The sequence below is a fragment of the Mirounga leonina genome, unplaced genomic scaffold, assembly GCF_011800145.1.
Source record: "Mirounga leonina isolate KUSES-001 unplaced genomic scaffold, KU_Mleo_1.0 Mir_101529, whole genome shotgun sequence".
NCBI lineage: Eukaryota > Metazoa > Chordata > Mammalia > Carnivora > Phocidae > Mirounga > Mirounga leonina.
The window spans coordinates 3,280,459-3,301,987 of record NW_023270143.1 but is presented as its reverse complement, the minus strand read 5'-3'; the positions used below and the strand labels follow the sequence as shown (position 1 = coordinate 3,301,987).

At 39.8% G+C, this 21,529-nt stretch overlaps 1 protein-coding gene across 1 annotated transcript in view; it reads right to left on the bottom strand.

Annotated features, from left to right (window-relative positions):
- The window catches only part of KLF8 (Kruppel like factor 8), an 87,245-nt gene that overhangs the window by 2,628 nt on the left and 63,088 nt on the right, over positions 1-21,529 (bottom strand). The window contains exon 4 of the mRNA XM_034991493.1: positions 6,693-7,257. Within this exon, the coding sequence (XP_034847384.1) occupies positions 6,693-7,257 (565 nt within the window). The remainder of the gene's footprint in view (positions 1-6,692; positions 7,258-21,529) is intronic.

Genomic DNA, 21,529 nt, shown 5'->3' with positions numbered 1-21,529 from the left:
TTCTTCAATTTCTTTCATGAGTGTTCTGTAGTTCCTAGAGTATAGATCCTTTACCTCTTTGGTTAGGTTTATTCTGAGGTATCTTATGGTTTTTGGTGCTATTGTAAATGGAATGAATTCTCTAATTTCTCTTTCTACAGTTGTGTTGTTAGTGTATAAGAAAGCAACTGATTTCTGTGCATTGATTTTGTATCCTGCCACATTACTGAATGGCTGTATGAGTTCTAGAAATTTGGGGATGGAGTCTTTTGGATTTTCCACATAAAGGATCATGTCATCTGTGAAAAGAGAGTGTTTGACTTCTCCTTTGCCAATTTGAATACCTTTTATTTCTTTGTTGTCTGATTGCTATTCCTAGGACTTCTAGTACTATGTTGAACAATAGTGATGAATGTGGCATCCTTGACGTGTTCCTGATATTAAGGGAAAGGCTGTCATCTTTCCCCCATTGAGGATGATATTCACTGTGGATTTTTCATAGATGGATTTTATGAACTTGAGGATTGTTCCCTCTATCCCTATGCTCTGAAAAGTTTTAATCAGGAACGTATGCTGTATTTTGTCAAATGCTTTTTCTGCATCAATTTAATGGATCATATGGTTCTTGTCTTTTGTTAATGTCCTGTATCACTTTGATTGATTTGCGAATGTTGAACCACCCTTGCGTCCTGGGGTAAGTCCCATTTGGTCGTGGTGGATGATCCTTTTAAAGTATTGTTGGATTCTCTTAGCTGGGATATTGTTGAGGATTTTGGAATCCATATTCATCAGGGATATCAGTCTGAAAATCTCCTTTTTGCTGGGGTCTTTGCCTGGTTTAGGGATCAAGGTAATGCTGGCCTCATAGAATGAGTCTGGAACCTTTCCTCTTGTTTCTATTTTTTGAAACAGGTTCAGGAGAATAGGTATTATTTCTTTCTTGAATGTTTGGTAGAAATCCCCAGGGAATCCATCAAGCCCCGGACTCTGGTTTTTTGGGAAGTTTGTGATCACCGCTTCAATCTAGTTACTGGTTATTGGCCTATTCAGATTGTCAATTTCTTCCTGTTTCAGCTTTGGCAGTTTATAGGTTTCTGGAAGGTATCCATTTCTTCCAGGTTGCTTAATTTATTGGCATATAATTGTTGATAATAATTGTTTCTATTTCCTTGGTGTTAGTCGTGATCTCTCCCCTTTCATTCATCATTTTATTAATTTTGGGTCCTTTCTCTTTTCTTTTGGATAAGTCTGGCCAGTGGTTTTTCAATCTTATTATTTCAAGGGACTAGCTTCTAGTTTCATTGATCTGATCTACTGTGTTTCTGGTTTCTAATTCATTGATCTCTGCTCTAATCTTAATTATGTCTCTTCTAATGTGTGGCATAGGCATCATTTGTTGCTTTATCTCTAGCTCTTTAAGGTGTAGAGTTAGTTGTTGAATTCGGGATTTTTCTATTTTTTTGAGTGAGGTTTGGATGGCTATATATTTCCCCTGTAGGACAGACTTTGCAGTGTCCCATCAGTTTTGGACCAATGTGTTTTCGTTCTCACTGGTTTCCATGAAATGTTTAAGTTCTTTGATTTCCTGGTTCACCAAAACATTCTTGAGCAGAGTGGTCTTTAGCTTCCAAGTGTTTGAATTTCTGCCAAATTTTTTCTTGGGATTGAGTTCCAGTTTTAAAGCATTATGGTCTGAGAATACGCAGGGACTAATCTCAGTCTTTTGGTATCAGTTGAGACCTGATTTGTGACTATGTTGTCTATTCTGGAGAAAGTTCTGTGTGTGCTGGAGAAGAATGAGTATTCTGCTCCTTAAAGGTGGAATGTTCTGTATATATCTATGAGGTCCATCTGGTCCAGTGTTTCATTCAAAGCTCTTGTTTCTTCGTTGATTTTGTGCTTAGATGATCTGTCTATTGCTGAGAGTGGAGTATTGAGGTCTCCTACAATTAACGTACTATTATAAATATGACTCTTTATTTTGGTTAACACTTGGCATATGTAGATGGCTGCGCCCATGTTGGGGGCATAGATACTTACAGTTGTTAGATCGTCTTGTTGGATAGACCCTTTAAGAATGATATAGTGTCCTTCTCTGTCTAAAACTACAGTCTTTAGCTTAAAATCTAATTTTTCTGATATAAGAATTTCTACCCCAGCTTTCTTTTGAGGTCCGCTGGCATGGAAGATGGATCTCCATCCCTTCACTTTCAGTCTGGATGTATCTTTGGGTTCAAAATGAGTCTCTTGTAGATAGCAATATGGATGGGTCCTGTCTTTTTATACAATCTGCAACTCTGTGCCATTTTATGGGACTATCCATTCACGTTGAGAGTGATTATTGAAAGATATGAATTAATTGTCATCATGTTGCCTGTGAAGACATTCTTTCTATAGACTGTCTCTACAAATTTCTGTTCTATATCACTCTTGGGGTCTTTCTCCTTTTATAGGACTCGCCTTAATATTTCTTGCAGGGCTGGCTTAGTGGTCACATATTCTTTCAGTTTCTGCCAGTCTTGGAAGGTCTGCATCTCTCCATTCATTCTAATGACAGTCTTGCCAGATAAAGTATTCTTGGTTGTATGTCCTTCTGGTTTAGTACCCTGAATATGTCCTGCCAGGCCTTTCTGGCTTGCCAGGTCTCTGTGGATAGGCCTGACATTATTCTCATGTTCCTCCCTCTCTATGTAAGGAATCTCTTTCCCTTAACTGCCTTCAAGATGGTTTCCCTCATTCTAAGATTTGCAAGTTTTACCTTTATATGCCAGTGCATTGGCCTGCTTCCCTTGATCTTGGGAGAGGTTTTCTCTGTGTCCAGGCCTCTAATGTCTGTTTCGTTCCCCAGATTTGGGAAATTCTCAGCTATGATTTGCTCAAATATATCTTCTAGTCCCCCCTCTCTCTCTAGCCCCTCAAGGATCGCAATAATTTTGATACTGGATTGTTTCATGGTGTCACTTATTTCTCTGATTCTGTTTTCATGGATTTTGAATTGTTTCTCCCTGGCCTCCTCTTTTTCCTTTTCTATCAATTGGTCTTCTAGATCACTAATTTGTTGTTCTGCCTCACTTACCCCTGCTGTTAAGAGTATGTAGATTAGACTGGATCTCATTGATAGCATTTTTAAGTTCTGCCCATTCAGCTTTCATTTCTGCCCTTAGAGACTCTATGTTGCCATTAATCAATTTCTCCATTCTAGCTATCGTCTTCCCAATTGCTAGCCTGAATTCCATCTCTGACATATTCGTTATATCTGAATCCATTTGTAAGTCTGTGGCAGAAGTCACAGTCTCTGAGTTTCTCCTATTTTGGGGGTTCCTCCTCCTTGTCATTCTGTTGAGGGATGGTTGAGGGAATGTACAGTGTCCAAATTATTGACTCCGACCAAAGCAAGATGCACTTGTTTTATAGAGACCTTAGGGTTGTCAGCCTCTTTTTCTCCCAGCCTGTTTTCTGGGGGGAGGGGACTGCTGCACTGTTAGTCAGGCAACCCTGTTTGGACAGCGTTGCCCTTCCCCCTGTGTGTGGGGGCAAATGGGCTCAGTGTAAACTAGTTTTTTTTTTTTTTAATTTTTGTTCTCTGGTGGCTTTCCCTGGCAGCTTTCTGTGTCTTTTCCGAGAGTCAGAACAGAAGAGATTGTTTCCAACCCTCTGCCTCAGAGTAGAGAGATTGAACTCTGTTCTTCAGTGAGTTCTCCAGGCCACACTATCTCCGTTTCTTTCTGTGCTGCTATAAACTGCAGCATCCTGGTTTGTGCATCCCTCAGCAGGGCTCCCAATCCTTGCCTCCAGGTTGGGTATGGGGGCACATCTCTGCCCTTTGTGCTTCCAAAACTCCCAGCTGCCCCTAGTTCACACACTCAGCCCTGGCGCTCCAGACCTCAGTCTGGCGGCTGCCCTAAAGTCCTTTTCCTTTCCCTGCCTGTCTGGGAGTCCATGCTTTGTCCCCAGCGTGGGAAGCTTTTGCCCACAGGTGGTGCAGGATACCCGTGGCTCCCTCCCCCTTCCATTTATCTTCTATTATCCGCCCGCAGAATCATGGCTCCCCGTTTCATACCTTGAAACCATCTGCCTGATATTCTGTTTGTAGAGATCCAGATATACCTTCTCCCATCTCAGACTGACTTTGTGGGTGTTCAGGGTGGTCTGGTAGATATCTAGCTCAATTCAGGGGACTGGTTGGAATAGCGTCCCCTACTCCTCTGCCATCTTTTCCTCTCCCCTAAAATTTTCAGCATAGCTAAAATTCCTTTGAGGGAAAGGTAGTAAGGAGCATTCTGGTACCATTGGAATGAGCTTCTCTAGGATCACTGAGTTCAATAGGATAGGGCCTGAGTATAATTTAACTTTCTATCTCCAGCCACCACAACAAGGGTGTCCTGAAAAGTCAAGCTCAATGTGTGTATGTTGAGTTGAACTTTCTGAATAGTTCACTGGCTGTCCAAGATCGATGCCTAGGTTCACCTCAGAAACGAGAACATTTCTTTTGGCTTTTGTGCCCCTAAATGGAAATGTGTCAGTGAGATGAAACACATACCTAGTACCTAGTATGTGCTTGATACATGTTGGCATCCTTACCTTCCACCTATTTTGGGAGAAGCCCTCAAATATTTATTATCAACCCCTGATGTTTCTGATCCCTACCAAAACTCAATCAATGGTCACCAGTCTCCTAGATGTAGTTTAAGCTTCAAAATTTCTATATAGAAGAAACTTAAGGGTGGCAATAAGATTGGGGGGGGGGGGAGTGGAACATTTGTCTAGTGCAGTTACCTCCATACACTGATTGTGTATCATTCACTAAAAAGTTTTAAGCATACATCTCATTATGTATGTGTGTCTCCGCATGTGTGTGTGCATGTATGTCACAAATGTACTAATATACTAAAATTTTGTTTACATTATGAAAAATAAAGGTAACATGTAAAGAGTGAGAAAATAGAAATAGAAATGTTTATACTTTCTTCTTGTGCTCCAATTATTTTGTGTGCATTCCTCACTCCCCCACCTCCCAACCAAGGTGTAAGCATACCATTTTGGAGACTATTGAGCTAATGGCTTTAGTTTAAAATTACACTGAAATGTTTAAAACTTATTTTGTGTATTTAGAGTGGCTCTGGTTGACTGATGGATATTATGGGGGCAATTCAAAGTCCTATCAAATCATTGCTTGGTGCCATCATTACCTTGATATCAGCAAATTCTCAGGGAATTTGATTTTCCTATTTCCTTTTTTGTTTGTCTCTCTCTTCCCATATGAGAACTGATACCGAAATTTTAATTAACCCCCTCACGGGAATCTCAAAAACAAAACTGTTATAAACACTTATCATTACCACAATTAACTACTAGTAGATTATCATTTTTATTCAGAAAAACACTACAGAGTCTCAGCAATTTGATGCTAGTATGTTGTTTTTCAGTCTCCTACATTTGGTGATGGGATGATTACAAGACATTAAATTTGAAAGAGAAAACTGTTAGAAAATGTTTTTTATACTGAGCTAAGATCTGATTTTTAGTCATTTCCACCCACATATCTCCCTTTTGGTCTTTTTAATTCATGCTAAATATTTATCAGCCACTTGTTTGACATGCGATTGAAATCTCTTACCATCCTAATTCTCTCTTCTGATTATACTCCAACTTCCAAATGTCCTTCCTAAGGCACAACATACAAAACTGATTGTCATTCTACAGCTGTGGTGAAGCTAAATATTTTGAACCACTTCAGAGGCCATATAATTGTCTTTGATCATTTCCAATTACAAGCTAAAGTAGATACACCTCCATGATAGGAACTGGGTGGATGGGAGATAGTGGTGAAAGAGGGGCTTAATTTATTCCTTTCTGAATACTGAACTTATTTTTAAGATTAAATAAAAAGGAATATTACAGCATATTAACTCTCTCCTGTACATATTTTCAAGTTTGTTTATCAAATAATTTGTTGCAAGACAACTAATTTCTACCACTGTGTTAAGTGTTCTGGAGATGCACAAATGGAAATAAGATAGTTTTGTCCTCGAGGAATTTACAATTCAGTTGGGAAGAATGCCCATATACTTGTGATGCAGGCAAATAAAAAAGTAAAATGGAGGCTGATAGATGCCAAATGGAGGGGAGCACAGGGAAGATGGCAATATTTCAAAGAAGACTATTTTACCTGTAGGGAAGAGAAAAGATATGGTATTGGAAGAGGCAGGTGCTAAGACTGGCTACATATGTAGGGCTAAAAATGTTCTCAACTTTTCCACAAAAGCATTCCTAATGGCAAAGACAAATAAACACATTTTCCTAGAAAGTCCCAGGCTGTGTGCCTTAATAAGCTTAAAACTATTTTTGACAATTATGTTTTATCTTAAAAGGTTATTCAAATTGTACATTTTTCTCTAATAAAATCATATTTTTAAAATATAAAATGTTTTAAATTAGTTAGTATTAAATAACACACAGGTTCCAGGAAGATAGATAGCATTTCACTCAAAAATATGTATTCCCCAATTTGAGAAGCATACTAAACAAAAGAGCATCATTGTATGTTCTTAAGCACAAAGAGACATGATTAAAATAGCATTTATAAATAATTATTGTTGAAGCTGTGTGCAAGAATAATTAGAAGGGGTGAAAAGAGATAGGAGATAGGACAATTCTAAAAGAGAATAGATGGAGGAAGGTAAGGTCCAGGAAAGAGGCACACTGATGCTTACCTGATCCAGAATTTTTGCCATCTCCTACAATGAGTGGGATTGTAATGGCTGCAGGGCCCCCATCTGCAGGCAAAGTAGTATACACCATGGGCAGTGACTGTACCACCACTGGGAATGTCTTCAGGCCACCCAACTTATTTGGCAGCCTGACTGAGGAAATGGTGTGAATCACATGTAAGATCTGCTGGCCACCAGTGCCCTGAGAGGAGGCCAGGATAGAGCTTGGATTCAGAACAGTAGGGATATTTGCTGATGTGCCTGTGTCAGATGTTGATGTGGACACTACACGTGTCTGAAGAGCAGGCTGTGGCTTGGGAGGGTGTACTGGAGCTTGCAGCAGGCTGGCATGCTGTAGAGGAGACTTGGGCTTGTGAAAAGAGAGGTCGACTGGTTCCATCTGGGGCAGGTTGAAATCATTAGCCAGAAGTTCTTCTGGGGGATCAATCTTGATGTCACTAATTAGAGCTGGGTTCTCCATAGGATTGGCATCCAGGAATGGTGGAGATGTCATCTTCCCACTGTTTGCTGACTTAGGAGGAACTCTGATGTGAAGAGAGCCAGTGACCTTAAATAAATAAATGAATGAAAGGTGGAAAATAGTCAGTACCCTGAAGAAGAGACATGTGAACCATTAAAGCAAGAAATCTGTATTTTCTTCTCATGGATAGAATATATAGGGAGTTGAGAGAAATGAGGCAGAAGTATAAGGAAGAAAGAAGAGAAACTTTACTGAACACTTACTAGACACTGTATCAGGCAACTGACACAAATGATTACATTTAATCTTTATAATAACCCCACAGGATTACTTGAAGTCAACATTTTCTGAATATCAACTGTAAGTACTATGCTAAGCTCAGATAGGGCAAATTTAAGGGTCTACCCATGAAGTGCATACTAACATACTAACTACAATGATATAATAATGTGAATAGCATAAAAGTCATACCATAATAAGTGATGCAGCAGACATATAAGCAAGGCATTTTAGAAAAAGAAAAGGGAATAATTAATTCTGTCTAAACAAGATGAGAGAAGGCTTCAAGGAGACATAGCTATTATATATGGATCTTAGAGAATTGATAAGAATTCTTTAGGCAAAGAAGGGCTAAGAGATATTCCTGTATGTAGAGATATAACAACAGACAATATGCTTAAGGAATAATGATGCAGTATTGTTAGTTGTATTATATGCAAAACCAAAATATCCAAGATTTAAAATAAAAAGTATGAATTAAATGATCACTTTACAGGTAACATACCTTTTTAAAACTTCAACCTACTTAAAAACTTCTTAAAAATTCCATTAATGTAAAGGTTAATGATATTGTGAACTGTGTATGCCATTGCCAAGTAAAACCCGGGACCTTGAAGATGGTCTTGGAAATAGTGGTGCTACTTTAGCCAGTTAAAAAAACAAGACTTCATTCACTATCACAATTAGATTTGGGTTATAGGAGATTTGAATTATGATAGATGTTCAATAATACATCATTTACACAAAATAAAACTATCTTTTATTTTTGCATATTAGGAATATGATGGAAAGTTGAGTTTGAGTAAAGGCTGGGCTATAAAATATAACTATTTCAAGGAGGGAAGTGACATGTGCAGAGCTATTTTGGTGGGAATTAACTAGCTCCTCAATGAAGGATAGATTGAAGGAGAAATAAGTGCATTCAGGGACCATAAAGAAAGCAAGAGGGAAAATATTGATGACACATTTATGAGACAAATGGAAAAAATTTGAATATTGACTGGATATTGGATGATATAAAAGAATTATTGTTAATGTTTATAGGTTTGATATAGGTTGTCGGAATACGGTGGGAGTAGGAGGACCCTAGGCTCTCCTTGTCCCACGGATACAACCAAATAACTATCAAATCATCCTAAATACTCCAGAAACTGACCGGAAGACTAGCAGAACAAAATCCACAACTAAAGGTAGAGAAGAGGCCGCATCAAAGAAGGTAGAAAGAGTGGAGATGTGGTTTGGAAGAGAAATGGATTATGGCTGCTGCAGTACAGAGGGAAGCACACTCATGGAGGAGGGTGAGAGACAGACACAGAGGCAGTGCACACATAGCAATTGTCTTGGAAAGTCGGAAAGGCTGAATTTTGTGACTTTAAAAAAAATTTAATTTAATTTAATTTAATTATGTTATGAGAGTCACCATACAATACACCATGAGTTTGTGATGTAGTGATCCATGATTCATTATTTTTGTATAACACCCAGAGCTCCGTGCAGTATGTGCCCTCCTTAATACCCAACACAGGGCTAACACAAAACCCACCCTGCTCCCCTCTAAAACCCTCAGTTTGTTTCTCAGAGTCTATAGTCTCTCATGGTTCGTCACCCCATCCAATTTCTGCCCCTTCATTTTTCCCTTCCTTCTAATGTCCTCCATGCTATTCCTTATGTTCCACAAATCAGTGAAACCATATGATAGACTTTCTCTGCTTGACTTATTTCACTTAGCATAATCTCCTCCAGTCCCATCCATGTTGATGTAAAAGTTGGGTATTCATCCTTTCTGATGGCTGAGTAATATTCCATTGTATATATGGACCACATCTTCTTTATCCATTCATCTGTTGAAGGACATCTTGGCTCTTTTCACAGTTTGGCTATTGAGGACATAGATGCTATGAACATTGGGATGCATATGGCGCTTCTATTCACTACATCTGGTCCTTGGGATAAATATCAAGGAGTGCAATTGCTGGGTCATAGGGTAGCGATACTTTTAAATTTTTGAGGAACCTCCACATTGTTTTCTAAAGTGGCTGTACCAACTTGCATTCCCACCAACAGTGTAAAAGTGTTCTCCATTCTCCACAACCTCTCCAACATTTGTTGATTTTTGCCTTGTCAATTTTTGCCATTCTAACTGGTATTAAGGTGGTATCTCAGTGTGGTTTTGATTTGAATTTCCCTGATGGCTAAAGGTGATGAATATTTTTTCATCTGTCTGTAAGCCATTTGTATGTCTTTTTTGGAGAAGTGTCTGTTCATGTCTTCTGCCCACTTTTTGACTTGATTATTTGTTTTTTGGGTATTGAGTTTGAGAAGTTCTTTATAGATCTTGCATACCAGCACTTTATCTGTAGTGTCATTTGCAGATATCTTCTCCCATTCCGTGGGTTGCCTCTTTGTTTTGTTGACTGTTTCCTTTGCTGTGCAGAAGCTTTTGATCTTGATGAAGCCCCAAAAGTTCATTTTTGCTTTTGCTTCACTAGCTTTTGGAGATGTATCTTGAAAGAAGTTGCTGTGGCCAATGTCGAAGAGGTTACTGCCTATGTTCTCCTCTAGGATTTTGATGGATTCCTGTCTCACATTGAGGATGAAAGTCATCCATTTTGAGTTTATCTTTGTGTATGGCATTAGAGAATGGTCGAGTTTCATTCTTCTATATATAGCTGTCCAATTTCGCCAGCACCATTTATTGAAGAGACTGTCTTTTTCCCATTGCATGTTTTTTCCTGCTTTGTAGAAGATTATTTAACCATAGAGTTCAGGGTCCATATCTTGGCTCTCTATTCTGTTCCATTGGTCTATATGTCTGTTTTTGTGCAAGTACCATGTTGTCTTGGTGATCACAGCTTTGTAATATGGCTTGAAATCTGGAAAAGTGAAGCCCCTAGCTGTGTTTTTCTTTCTCAACATCTCTTTGGTGATTAGGGTTTTTTTGTGATTCCATACAAATTTTAGGATTGTTTGTTATGGGAATTTGAAAAATGCCATTGGTATTTTCATCGGGATGGCATTGAAGGTATAGATTGCTCTGGGTAGTATAGACATTTTAACAATGTTTTTTTCTTCCGATCCATGAGCATGGAATGTTTTTCCATCTTTTTGTGTCTTCTTCAATTTCTTTCATGAGTGTTCTGTAGTTCCTAGAGTATAGATTCTTTACCTCTTTGGTTAGGTTTATTCTGAGATATCTATGGTTTTTGGTTCTACTGTAAATGGAATCACTTCTCTAAATTCTCTTTCTAGAGTTGCATTGCTAGTGTATAAGAAATCAACTGATTTCTGTGCAATGATTTTGTATCCTGCCACATTACTGAATTGCTGAATGAGTTCTAGAAATTTGAAGGTGGTCTTTTGGATTTTCCACATAAAGGATCATGTCATCTGCGAAGTGACAGAGTTTGACTTCTTCTTTGTGAACGTGAATACCTTTTATTTCTTTTTGTTGTCTGATTGCTGTTGTTAGGAATACTAGTAATATGTTGAAGAAGAGTGGCGAGAGGGGGTATCCTTGACATATTCCTGATTTTTTTTTTTTAACGATTTCATCTATTTATTTGACAGAGAGAGACACAGCAAAAGAGGGAACACAAGCAGGGGAAGTGTGAGAGGTAGAAGAGGAATCCTCACTGAGCAGGGAGCCTGATGTGGGGCTCAATCCCAGGACCCTGGGACCATGACCTGAGCCAGAGGCAGATGCTTAATGACTGAGCCACCATGGCCCAACAACGTGTTCCTAATCTTAAGGGAAAGGCTCTCAGGTTTTCCCCATTGAGGATGATATTCGCTGTGGGTTTTTCATAGATGGATTTTATGAACTTAAGGAATGTTCCCTCTGTCCCTATACTCTGAGGAGTTTTAATCAGGAAAGGATGCTATATTTTGTCAAATGCTTATTCTGCATCCATTGAGATGACCATATAGTTCTTCTCTCCTCTTATTAACGTGTTCTATCACATTGATTAATTTGCAAATGCTGAACTACCCTTGCATCCCGGGGATAAAACCTACTTAGTCGTGGTGGGTGATCCTTTTAATGTATTGTTGGATCCTGTTAGCTAGAATTTTGCTGAGAATTTTGGAATCCATATTCATAAGAGATATCAGTCTGAAATTCTTCTTGATGGGGTCTTTGCCTTGTTTGGGGATTAAGATAATGCTGGCCTCATAGAATGAGTTTGGAAGTTTTCCTTCTGTTTCTATTTTTTGAAACAGCTTCAGTAGAATAGGTATTATTTCTTCTTTGAATGTTTGGTAGAATTCCCCAGGGAATCCATCAGGCCCTGGACTCTTGTTTTTTGGGAGGTTTTGGATCACTGCTTCAATCTCATTACTGGTTATTGGCCTATTCAGGTTGTCAATTTCTTCCTGTTTCAGTCTTGGCAGCCTATAGGTTTCCAGGAAGGCCTCCATTTCATCCAGATTGCTCAGTTTATTGGCATATAGTTGTTGATAATAATTTCTAATAATTGTTTCTATTTCCTTGGTGTTAGTCATGATCTCTCCCTTTTCATTTATAATTTTATTAATTTGGGTCCTTTCTCGTTTCTTTTGGAGAAGTCTGGCCAGTGGTTTATCAATCTTATTAATTCTTTCAAAGAACCAACTTCTAATTTCGTTGATCTGATCTACTGTGTTTCTGGTTTCTAATTCATTGATTTCTGCTCTAATTTTAATTATTTCTTTTCTAATGCGTGGCTTAGGCGTCATTTGTTGCTTTTTCTCTAGTTCTTTAAGGTGTAGAGTTAGTTGGTGAATTCGGGATTTTTCTATTTTTTTGAGTGAGCCTTGGATGGCTCTGTATTTCCCCCTTGGGACTGCCTTTGCAGTATCCCATATGCTTTGGACCGATGTGTTTTTGTTCTCATTGGTTTTCATGAATTGTTTAAGTTCTTTGACTTCCTGGTTCACCAAAACATTCTTGAGCAGAGTGGTCTTTAGCTTCCAAGTGTTTGAATTTCTTCCAAATTTTTTCTTGGGATTGAGTTCCAGTTTTAAAGCATTATGGTCTGAGAATACGCAGGGAATAATTTCAGTCTTTTAGTATCAGTTGAGACCTGATTTCTGACCCAGCATGTGGTCTATTCTGGAGAATGTTCTGTGTGCGCTTGAGAAGAATGAGTATTCTGTTGTTTTAGGGTGGAATGTTCTCTATATATCTGTGAGGACCATCTGGTCCAGTGTGTCATTCAAAGCTCTTGTTTCTTTGTTGATTTTCTGCTTAGATGATCTATGTATTGCTGAGAGTAGAGATTTGAGGTCTCCTGTAATTAATGTATTATTATCAATATGACTATCTTGGTTAACAGTTGGGTTATGTAGTTTGCTGCTCCCATGCTGGGGGCATAGATATATATTTTTTAAAGATTTTATTTATTTATTTGACAGAGAGGCACAATGAGAGAGGAAACGCAAGCAGGGGGAATATCAGAGGGAGAGGGAGAAGCAGCCTGCCCACCGAGCAGGGAGCCCAATGTGGGGCTCAATCCCAGGACCCTGGGACCATGACCTGACCTGAAGGCAGACGCTTAACGACTGAGGCACCCAGGTGCCTGGGGGGTAGATATTTACAATTGTTAGATCTTCTTCTTGGATAGACACTTTAAAAATGATATTGTGACCTTCTGTATCTCTATACAGTCTTTAGCTTAAAATATAACTTGTCTGATATAAGAATTGCTACCCCAGCTTTCTTTTGAGGATTTTTGGCATGGAAGATGGACATTCATCATTTCACTTTCACTCTGAATGCATCTTTAGGTTCAAAATGAGTCCCTTGTAGACAGCATATGGATGGGTCCTGTCTTTTTATCCAATCTGCAAACCTATGCCATTTTATGGGAGTATTTAGGCCATTCACATTGAGAGTGATTATTGAAAGATATGAATTTACTGTCATCATGTTGCCTGTGAAGACGTTCTTTCTATAAATTGTCTCTGTAAATGTCTGTTCTTTATCTCTCTTGTGGTCTTTCTTCTTTTATAGGAGCCCCCTTAATATTTCATTCAGGGCTGGCTTAGTAGTCACCTATTCTTTCAGTTTCTGCCAGTCTTGGAAGGTCTGCATCTCTCCATCCATTCTAAATGACAGCTTTGCCAGTTAAAGTATTGGTTGCATGATCTCATTTACTACTCTGAATATGTCTTGCCAGCCCTTTCTGACTTGCCAGGTCTCTGTGGATAGGTCTGACATTATTCTGATGTTCCTCCCTCTGTACGTAAAGAATCTCTTCCTCTTAAATGCCTTAAGATGTTTCCCTTGGAATCAACAAATGTTGGAAAGGTTGTGGAGGAAGGAGAACCCTCTTACACTGTTGGTGGGAATACAAGTTGGTACAGTCACTTTGGAAAACAGTGTAGATGTTCCTCAAAAAATTAAAAATAGCGTTACCTTATAACCCAGCAATTGCACTCCCGGGAGTTTACCACAAAGACATAGATGTAGTGAAAAGAAGGGCCATATGCACCCCAATGTTCATAGCAGCAATGTCCGCAATAACCAAACTGTGGAAAGAGCCGAGATGCCCTTCAACAGATGAATGGATAAAGAAGATGTGGTCCAGATATACAATGGAATATTACTCAGCCATCAGAAAGGATGAATACCCAACTTTTACATCAATGTGGATGGGACTGGACGAGATTATGCTAAGTGAAATAGGTCAAGCCGAGAAAGTCAATTATCGTATCGTTTCACTTATTTGTGGAACAAAAGGAATAGCATGGAGGACATTAGGAGAAGGAAAGGAAAAATGAAGGGGGGAAGTCAGAGGGAGAGATGAACCTTGAGAAGCTATGTACTCCAAGAAACAAACTGAGGGTTTTAGAGGGGAGAGGAGTGGAGTGATGGGTATTAAGGAGGGCATGTATTGCTTGGAGCACTGGGTGTTATACAAAAACAATGAATCATGGATTACCACATAAAAAACTAATGATGTATTGTATGGTGACAAACATAACATAATAAAATAAAAGTAAAAAAAAATAAGATATATTCCTTGATTCTAAGGATTGTGAGTTTTACTATTACATGCTGGGGCATTCGCCTGTTTTCCTTGATCTTGGGAGGTGTACTCCTTGCCTCTAGGACACGAATGTTTGTTTCATTCCCCATATTAGGAAAGTTCTCAGCTACGATTTGCTCAAATATATTTTCTAGTCCTCTCTCTCTCTCCACCCCCTCAGGGATCCCAACAATTCTGACACTGGAATGCTTCATAGTATCACTTATTTTCTGATTCTATTTTCATAGATTTTGAGTTGTTTTTCCCTGGCTTCTTTTTTCTTCTTGTCTCTGAATTGGTCTTCTAGATCACTAATTCATTCTTCTGCCTCCCTTACTCTAGCTGTTAGATTATCTAGATTGTATCTCATTGATAGCATTTTTTTAACCTTTCTTTTATTTTCCCAAGTAATGATATTATTTTATTTTTTTTTAAATTTTATTATGCTATGTTAGTCACCATACAATATATCATTAGTTTTTGATGTGGTGATCCATGATCCATTGTTTTCTTATAAACCCAGGGCTCCCTGCAGTACGTGCCCTCCTTAATACCCATCACCGGGCTAGCCCATCCCTCCTGCCCCCTCCCCTATAAAATCCTGTTTGACTCAGAGTCCATAGTCTCTCATGGTTCATCTCTCCCTCCATTCCCCTCCCCCCATTTTCCCCTTCCATCTGATAATGTCCTCCATGCTATTCCTTATGTTCCACAAATAAGTGAAACAATATGATAATTGACTATCTCTGCTTGACTTGTTTCACTTAGCATAATCTCCTCCAGTCCCATCCACATTGATGCAAAAGTTGGGTATTCATCCTTTCTGATGGCTGAGTAATATTCCATTGTATATATGGACCACATCTTCTTTATCCATTCTTCTATTGAAGGGAATTTCCGCTCTTTCCACAGTTTGGCTATTGCGGACATTGCTGCTATGAACATTGGGGTGCTTATGGCCCTTCTTTTCACTACATCTGTGTCTTTGGTGTAAATGCCCACAAGTGCAATCCTGGGTCATAAGGTAGCTCTATTTTTAAATTTTTGAGGAACTCCCATACTGTTTTCCAAAGTGGCTATGCCCACTTGCATTCCCACCAAGAGTGTAAGAGGGTTCCCCTTTCTCCACAACCTCTCCAACATTTGTTGTTTCTTTCCCTGTCCATTTTTGCCATTCTAACTCGTGTAAGGTGGTGTCTCAATGTGGTTTTGATTTTAATTTCCCTGATGGCTAATGATGATGAACACTTTTTTCATGTGTTTGTTAGCCATTTGTATCAGTTCTTCGGAGAAGTGTCTGTTCATGTCTTCTGCCCATTTCTTGACTTATGTGTTTTTGGGTGTTGAGTTTGAGAAGTTCTTTATAGATCTTGGATACCAGCCCTTTATCTGTAGTGTCATTTGCAAATATCTTCTCCCATTCTATGGTTTGCCTCTTTTTTTGTTGACTATTTCCTTTGCTGTTCAGAAACTTTTTATCTTGATGAAGTCCCAAAAGTTCATTTTTGCTTTTGTTTCACTAGCTTTTGGAAATGTATCTTGAAAGAAGTTTCTGTAGCCAATGCAGAAAAGGCTACTGCCTATGTTCCCCTCTAGGATTTGGATGGATTCCTGTCTCACATTGAGGTCTTTCACCCACTTTGAGTTTATCTTTGTGAATGGTGTTAGAGAATGGTCGAGTTTCATTCTTCTGCATGTGGCTATCCAATTTCCCCAGCACCATTTATTGAAGAGACTGCTTTTTTCCATTGCATGTTTTTTTCTGCTTTGTCAAAGATTATTTGACCATAGAGTTGAGGGTCCATACCTGGGCTCTCTATTCTGTTCCATTGGTCTATATATCCGTTTTTGCGCCAGTACCATGCTGTCTTGGGAATCACAGCTTTGTAATATAGCTTGAAATCAGGCAACATGATGCCCCTAGCTTTGTTTTTGTTTTTCAACATTTCCTTGGTTATTCGGGGTCTTTTTTGATTCCATACAAATTTTAGGATCGTTGGTTCCACCACTTTGAAAAATGTGATTGGAATTTTGATCGGGATGGCATTGAAGGTATAGATTGCTCTGGGTAGCATAGACATTTTAACAATGTTTATTGTTACAGTCCATGAGCATGGAATGTTTTTCCATCTCTTTGTGTCTTCTTCAATTTCTTGCATGAGTGTTCTGTAGTTCCTAGAGTAAAGATCCTTTACCTCTTTGGTTAGGTTTATTCCAAGGTATCTTATGGTTTTTGGTGCTATTGTAAATGGAATCATTTCTCTAATTTCTCTTTCTACAGTTGCATTGTTAGTGTATAAGAAATCAACTGATTTCTGTGCATTGATTTTGTATCCTGCCACATTACTGAATTGCTGGATGAGTTCTAGAAATTTGGAGGTGGAATCTTTTGGGTTTTCCACATAAAGTATCATGTCATCTGCCAAAAGAGAGAGTTTGACTTCTTTGCCAATTTGAATACATTTTATTTCTTTTTGTTGTCTGATTGCTGTTGCTAGGACTTCTTATACTATGTTGAACAATAGTGGCAAGAGTGGGCATCCTTGACATGTTCCTGATCTGAAGGGAAAGGCTCTCAGCTTTTCCCCATTGAGGATGATATTCGCTGTTGGTTTTTCATAGATGGATTTTATGAACTTGAGGAATGTTCCCTCTATCCCTATACTCTGAAGAGTTTTAATCAGCAAAGGATGTTGTATTTTGTCAAATGCTTTTTCTGCATCAATTGAGAGGATCATATGGTTCTTCTCCCTCCTCTTATTAATGTGTTCTATCACACTGATTGATTTGCGAATGTTGAACCACCCTTGTATCCTGGGTATAAATTCCACTTGATCGTGGTGGATGATCCTTTGAATGTATTGTTTGATCCTATTAGCTAGGACTTTGTTGAGGATTTTGGAATCCATATTCATCAGGGATATCAGTCTCAAATTCTCCTTTCTGGTGTGATCCTTGACTGGTTTGGGGTTTAAGCTAATGCTGGCCTCATAGAATGAGTTTGGAAGTTTTCCTTCTGTTTCTATTTTTTGAAACAGCTTCTGTAGAATAGGTATTTTTTCTTCTTTGAATGTTTGGTAGAATTCCCCAGGGAATCCATCAGGCCCTGGACTCTTGTTTTTTGGGAGGTTTTTAATCACTGCTTCAATCTCTTTACTGGTTATTGGTCTATTCAGGTTGTCAATTTCTTCCTGTATCAGTCTTGGCTGTTTACACGTTTCCAGGAAGGCCTCCATTTCATCCAGATTGCTCACTTTCTTGGCATACAGTTGTTGATAATAATTTCTAATAATTGTTTCTATTTCCTTGGTGTTAGTCATGATCTCTCCCCTTTCATTCATAATTTTATTAATTTGGATCCTTGTCTTTTCTTTTGGATAAGTCTGGCCAGTGGTATATCAATCTTATTAATTCTTTCAAAGAACCAACTTCTAGTTTCGTTGATCTGATCTACTGTGTTTCTGTCTTCTAATTCATTGATGTCTCCTCTAATCTTAATTATTTCTCTTCTAATGCGTGGCTGAGGCATCCTTTGTTCCTTTTTCTCTAGTTCTTTAAGGTGTAGAGTTAGCTGGTGAATTCGGAATTTTTCTATTTTTTTGAGTGAGGGTTGGATGGCTCTGTATTTCCCCCTTAGGCCCGCCTTTGCAGTAGTCCATAGGTTTTGGACCAATGTGTTTTTGTTCTCATTTATTTTATGAATTGTTTAAGTTCTTCTTTGATTTCCTGGTTGACCCTAACATTCTTGAGCAGAGTGGTCTTTAGCTTCCTAGTGTTTGAATTTCTGCCTAATTTTTTCTCATGATTGAGAAATTTTAGTCTGGATGCATCTTTAGGTTCAAAATAATTCTCTTTTAGACAGCATATGGATGGGTCCTGTCTTTTTATCCCATCTGCAACCCTGTGCTGTTTTATGGGAGCATTTAAGCCTTTCACGTTGTGATTGATTATTGAAAGGTATAAATTAATTGTCATCATGTTTCCTTTGAAAACGTTGTTTTATAGATTGTCCCTGTAACGTTCTGTTGTATATCACTCTTGGGGTCTTCTTTTATAGAACCCCCCTTAATATTTCTTGCAGGGCTGGCTTAGTGGTCACATATTCTTTCAGGTTCTGCCAGTCGTGGAAGCTCTGCATCTCTCCCTCCATTCTAAATGACAGACTTGCCCGATAAGGTATTCTTGGCTGCGTGTTCTTCTCGTTTGGTATCCTGAATATGTCTCGCCAGCTCTTTCTGGCTTGCCAGGTCTCTGTGGATAGGTCTGACATTATTCTGATGTTCCTCCCTCTCTACGTAAGGAATCTCTTCCCCCTAACTGCCCTTAAGATGGTTTCCTTGGTTCTAAGATTTGCAAGTTTTAATATTACGTGCCGTGGTGTTGGCCTGTTTCCCTTGATATTGGGAGGGGTCCTCTCTGCCTCTAGGACGCGAATGTTTGTTTCATTCCCCAGATTGGGGAAGTTCTCAGCTACAATTTGCTCAAATACATCTTCTAGTCCTCTCTCTCTCTCCACTCCCTCCGGGATTCCAATTATTCTGACATTAGAACGCTTCATGGTGTCACATTTCTTTGATTCTATTTTCATGGATTCTGAGTTGTTTTTCCCTGGCCTCCTCTTTTCCCTTTTTATCTATTAAATTTTCTTCCAGGTCGCTAATTCCTTCTTCTGCCTCACTTACCCTAGTTGTTAGATTATCTAGATTAATTTGGATCTCATTGATAGCATTTTTAAGTTCTGCTTAATTCAGCTTTCATTTCTGCCATTATAGACTCTATATTGCCATTAATTGATTTCTCCATTCTAGCCATTGTCTTCACAATTGCTAGTCTGAATTCCATCTCCAACATCTTGGTTATATCTGCATCCATTTGTAAATCTGAAGCATAAGTCATAATCTCTGAGTCTTTTTTATTTTGGGGTCTCATCCTCGTAGTCATTCTGTGGATGGGTGTTTGAGAGAATGTATAGAGTCCAAATTATTGACCAGAACCCAAGCAAGATGCACCTGTTTGCTTGGGACCTTAGGGTTGCTGGCCTCTTATTTTCCCAGCCTGTATTCTGGGGAGGGGTCTGCCACACTGTTACTCACACAACCCTGTTTGGGCGGAGTTGCCTTGTACCCCTGTGGCAGGGGATATACTCAGCAGGAATCAGTTTTTGTTCTCTGGCAGCTTTCCCTGGTGGTTTTCCGCATCTCCTCTGCGAGTCAGACCAGAAGAGACCGTTTCCAGCCCTCTGCCTCAGATCAGAGACCACAGTCTGTTCTTCAGTGAGCTCTCCAGGCCACACTGTCTCCATTTCTGTCTGTGCTGGTATAAACTAAAGTGTCCTGGGTTGTGTGCTCTTCCACAGCGCTCCCAGTCCTTCCTCCAGGTCGGGGCACATATCTTCCCTTTGTGCTTCTAAAACTGCCAGCCACTCCCAATTCACATGCATGACTCCGCTGGTCTGAATTTCTGCCCCAGGGGCTGGCCTAAAGTCATTTCTCTGCTGCTACCGGTCTGTGAGTCAGTGCCCCATCCCCAGTGCGCAAGGTTGTCGCTCACCAGCCATGCAGGATCCCCACGGCCAGGCACCCTTCCACTGCCATTTATCCTCTGATATCTGCCCGCACAATAAGGGCTCCCTGCTTCTTACCTCGAAACCAACTACCTGCAATATTCTGTTTGTAGAGATCCAGATTTTCTTACATCTCAGGCTGGTTTCGTGGGTGCTCAGAGTGTTCTGGTAGATATCTAGCTCAATTCCAGGGATCAGTTGAAATGGGTCCCTACTCCTCTGCCATCTTTCGTCTCTCCTCCTATGCTCTCACTTATAGCATTTTTAAGTTCTGCCAGTTCAGCTTTCATTTCTGCCCTTAGAGACTCTATGTTGCCATTAATTGATTTCTCCATTCCAGCTATCATCTTCACAATTGCTAGCCTGAATTCTATTTCCGACATCTTGATTATATCTGAATCCATTTGTAAATCTGTAGCAGAAGTCATAGTCTCTGAGTCTTTCCTATTTTGGGGGTTCCTCCTCCTAGTCATTGTGTTGAGGGTTGGTTGAGGGAATGTACAGTGTCCAAATTATTGACCACAACCCAAGCAAGATGTACCCGTTTTATTAGGAGGATAGGGTTGTCGGCCTCTTGTTCTCAAGCCCGTTTTCTGGGGGAGAGGCCTGCCATGCTGTTACACAAGCAATCCTGTTTGGTCAGAGTTGCCCTGCCCCCTGTGGGGGGATGGGCTCAGTAAAAACTGTATTTTTTTTCAGCTTTTGTTCTCTGGTGGCTTTCCCTGGCTGCTTTATGCATCTCTTCTGAGAGTCAGAGCAGAAGAGATCATTTCCAATCCTCTTCCTCAGAGCTGAGAGATTGCAATCTGTTCTTCAGTGAGCTCTCCAGGCCACACTGTCTCCATTTCTGTCTGTGCTGCTACAAACTGCAGTGTCCTCTGTTGTGCGTCCCTCAGCAGCACTCCCAATCCTCACCTCCAGGTCAGGGCACGTCTCTGCCCTTTGTCCTTCTAAAACCGCCAGCTTTCCCCAGTTCACACGTGCAGCCTGGCTGCTCCAAGTTCCAGTCTGGTTGGCTGCCCTAAAGTCCTTTCCCTGTCACTACACGAATTTTGTGACTTCTGACCATCAGTGGAACTTAATGCCTTGGATTTTAAAGGTCAATGGTCTGGATTGCATTGTATTGCTCTTGGAGAGAAGGCAGGGAAACAACTTGTGGAAATAGAGTATGGAAACAGTGATCTGAAGAGCACCTCAGGCACAGAGTAAGGAGGTTATCTGCTCATTTTTGGAGTGCATTCCACAGAGGCAACATTCATGGAGAGACCCTCTGGGAACAAAGGAACTGGCTGGAGCCATTTCCCACACCTGCTCCTCAACCTTAAGTACAGGGCCACCTGCAAGAACAAGCCCAGCACCAATGCTCACTGACTAACTTGTTTACACTAAGGCCTCATGCTCCAGAAAATGTCCCCTCCAAGTCTTGCCTGCCTCAGTCCCAGCAATGTAAGTGTCCCTTCCCTAGAAGCCTGGCACAAACCCTCGCTCATAATGTGTCCCCCACGTCGGG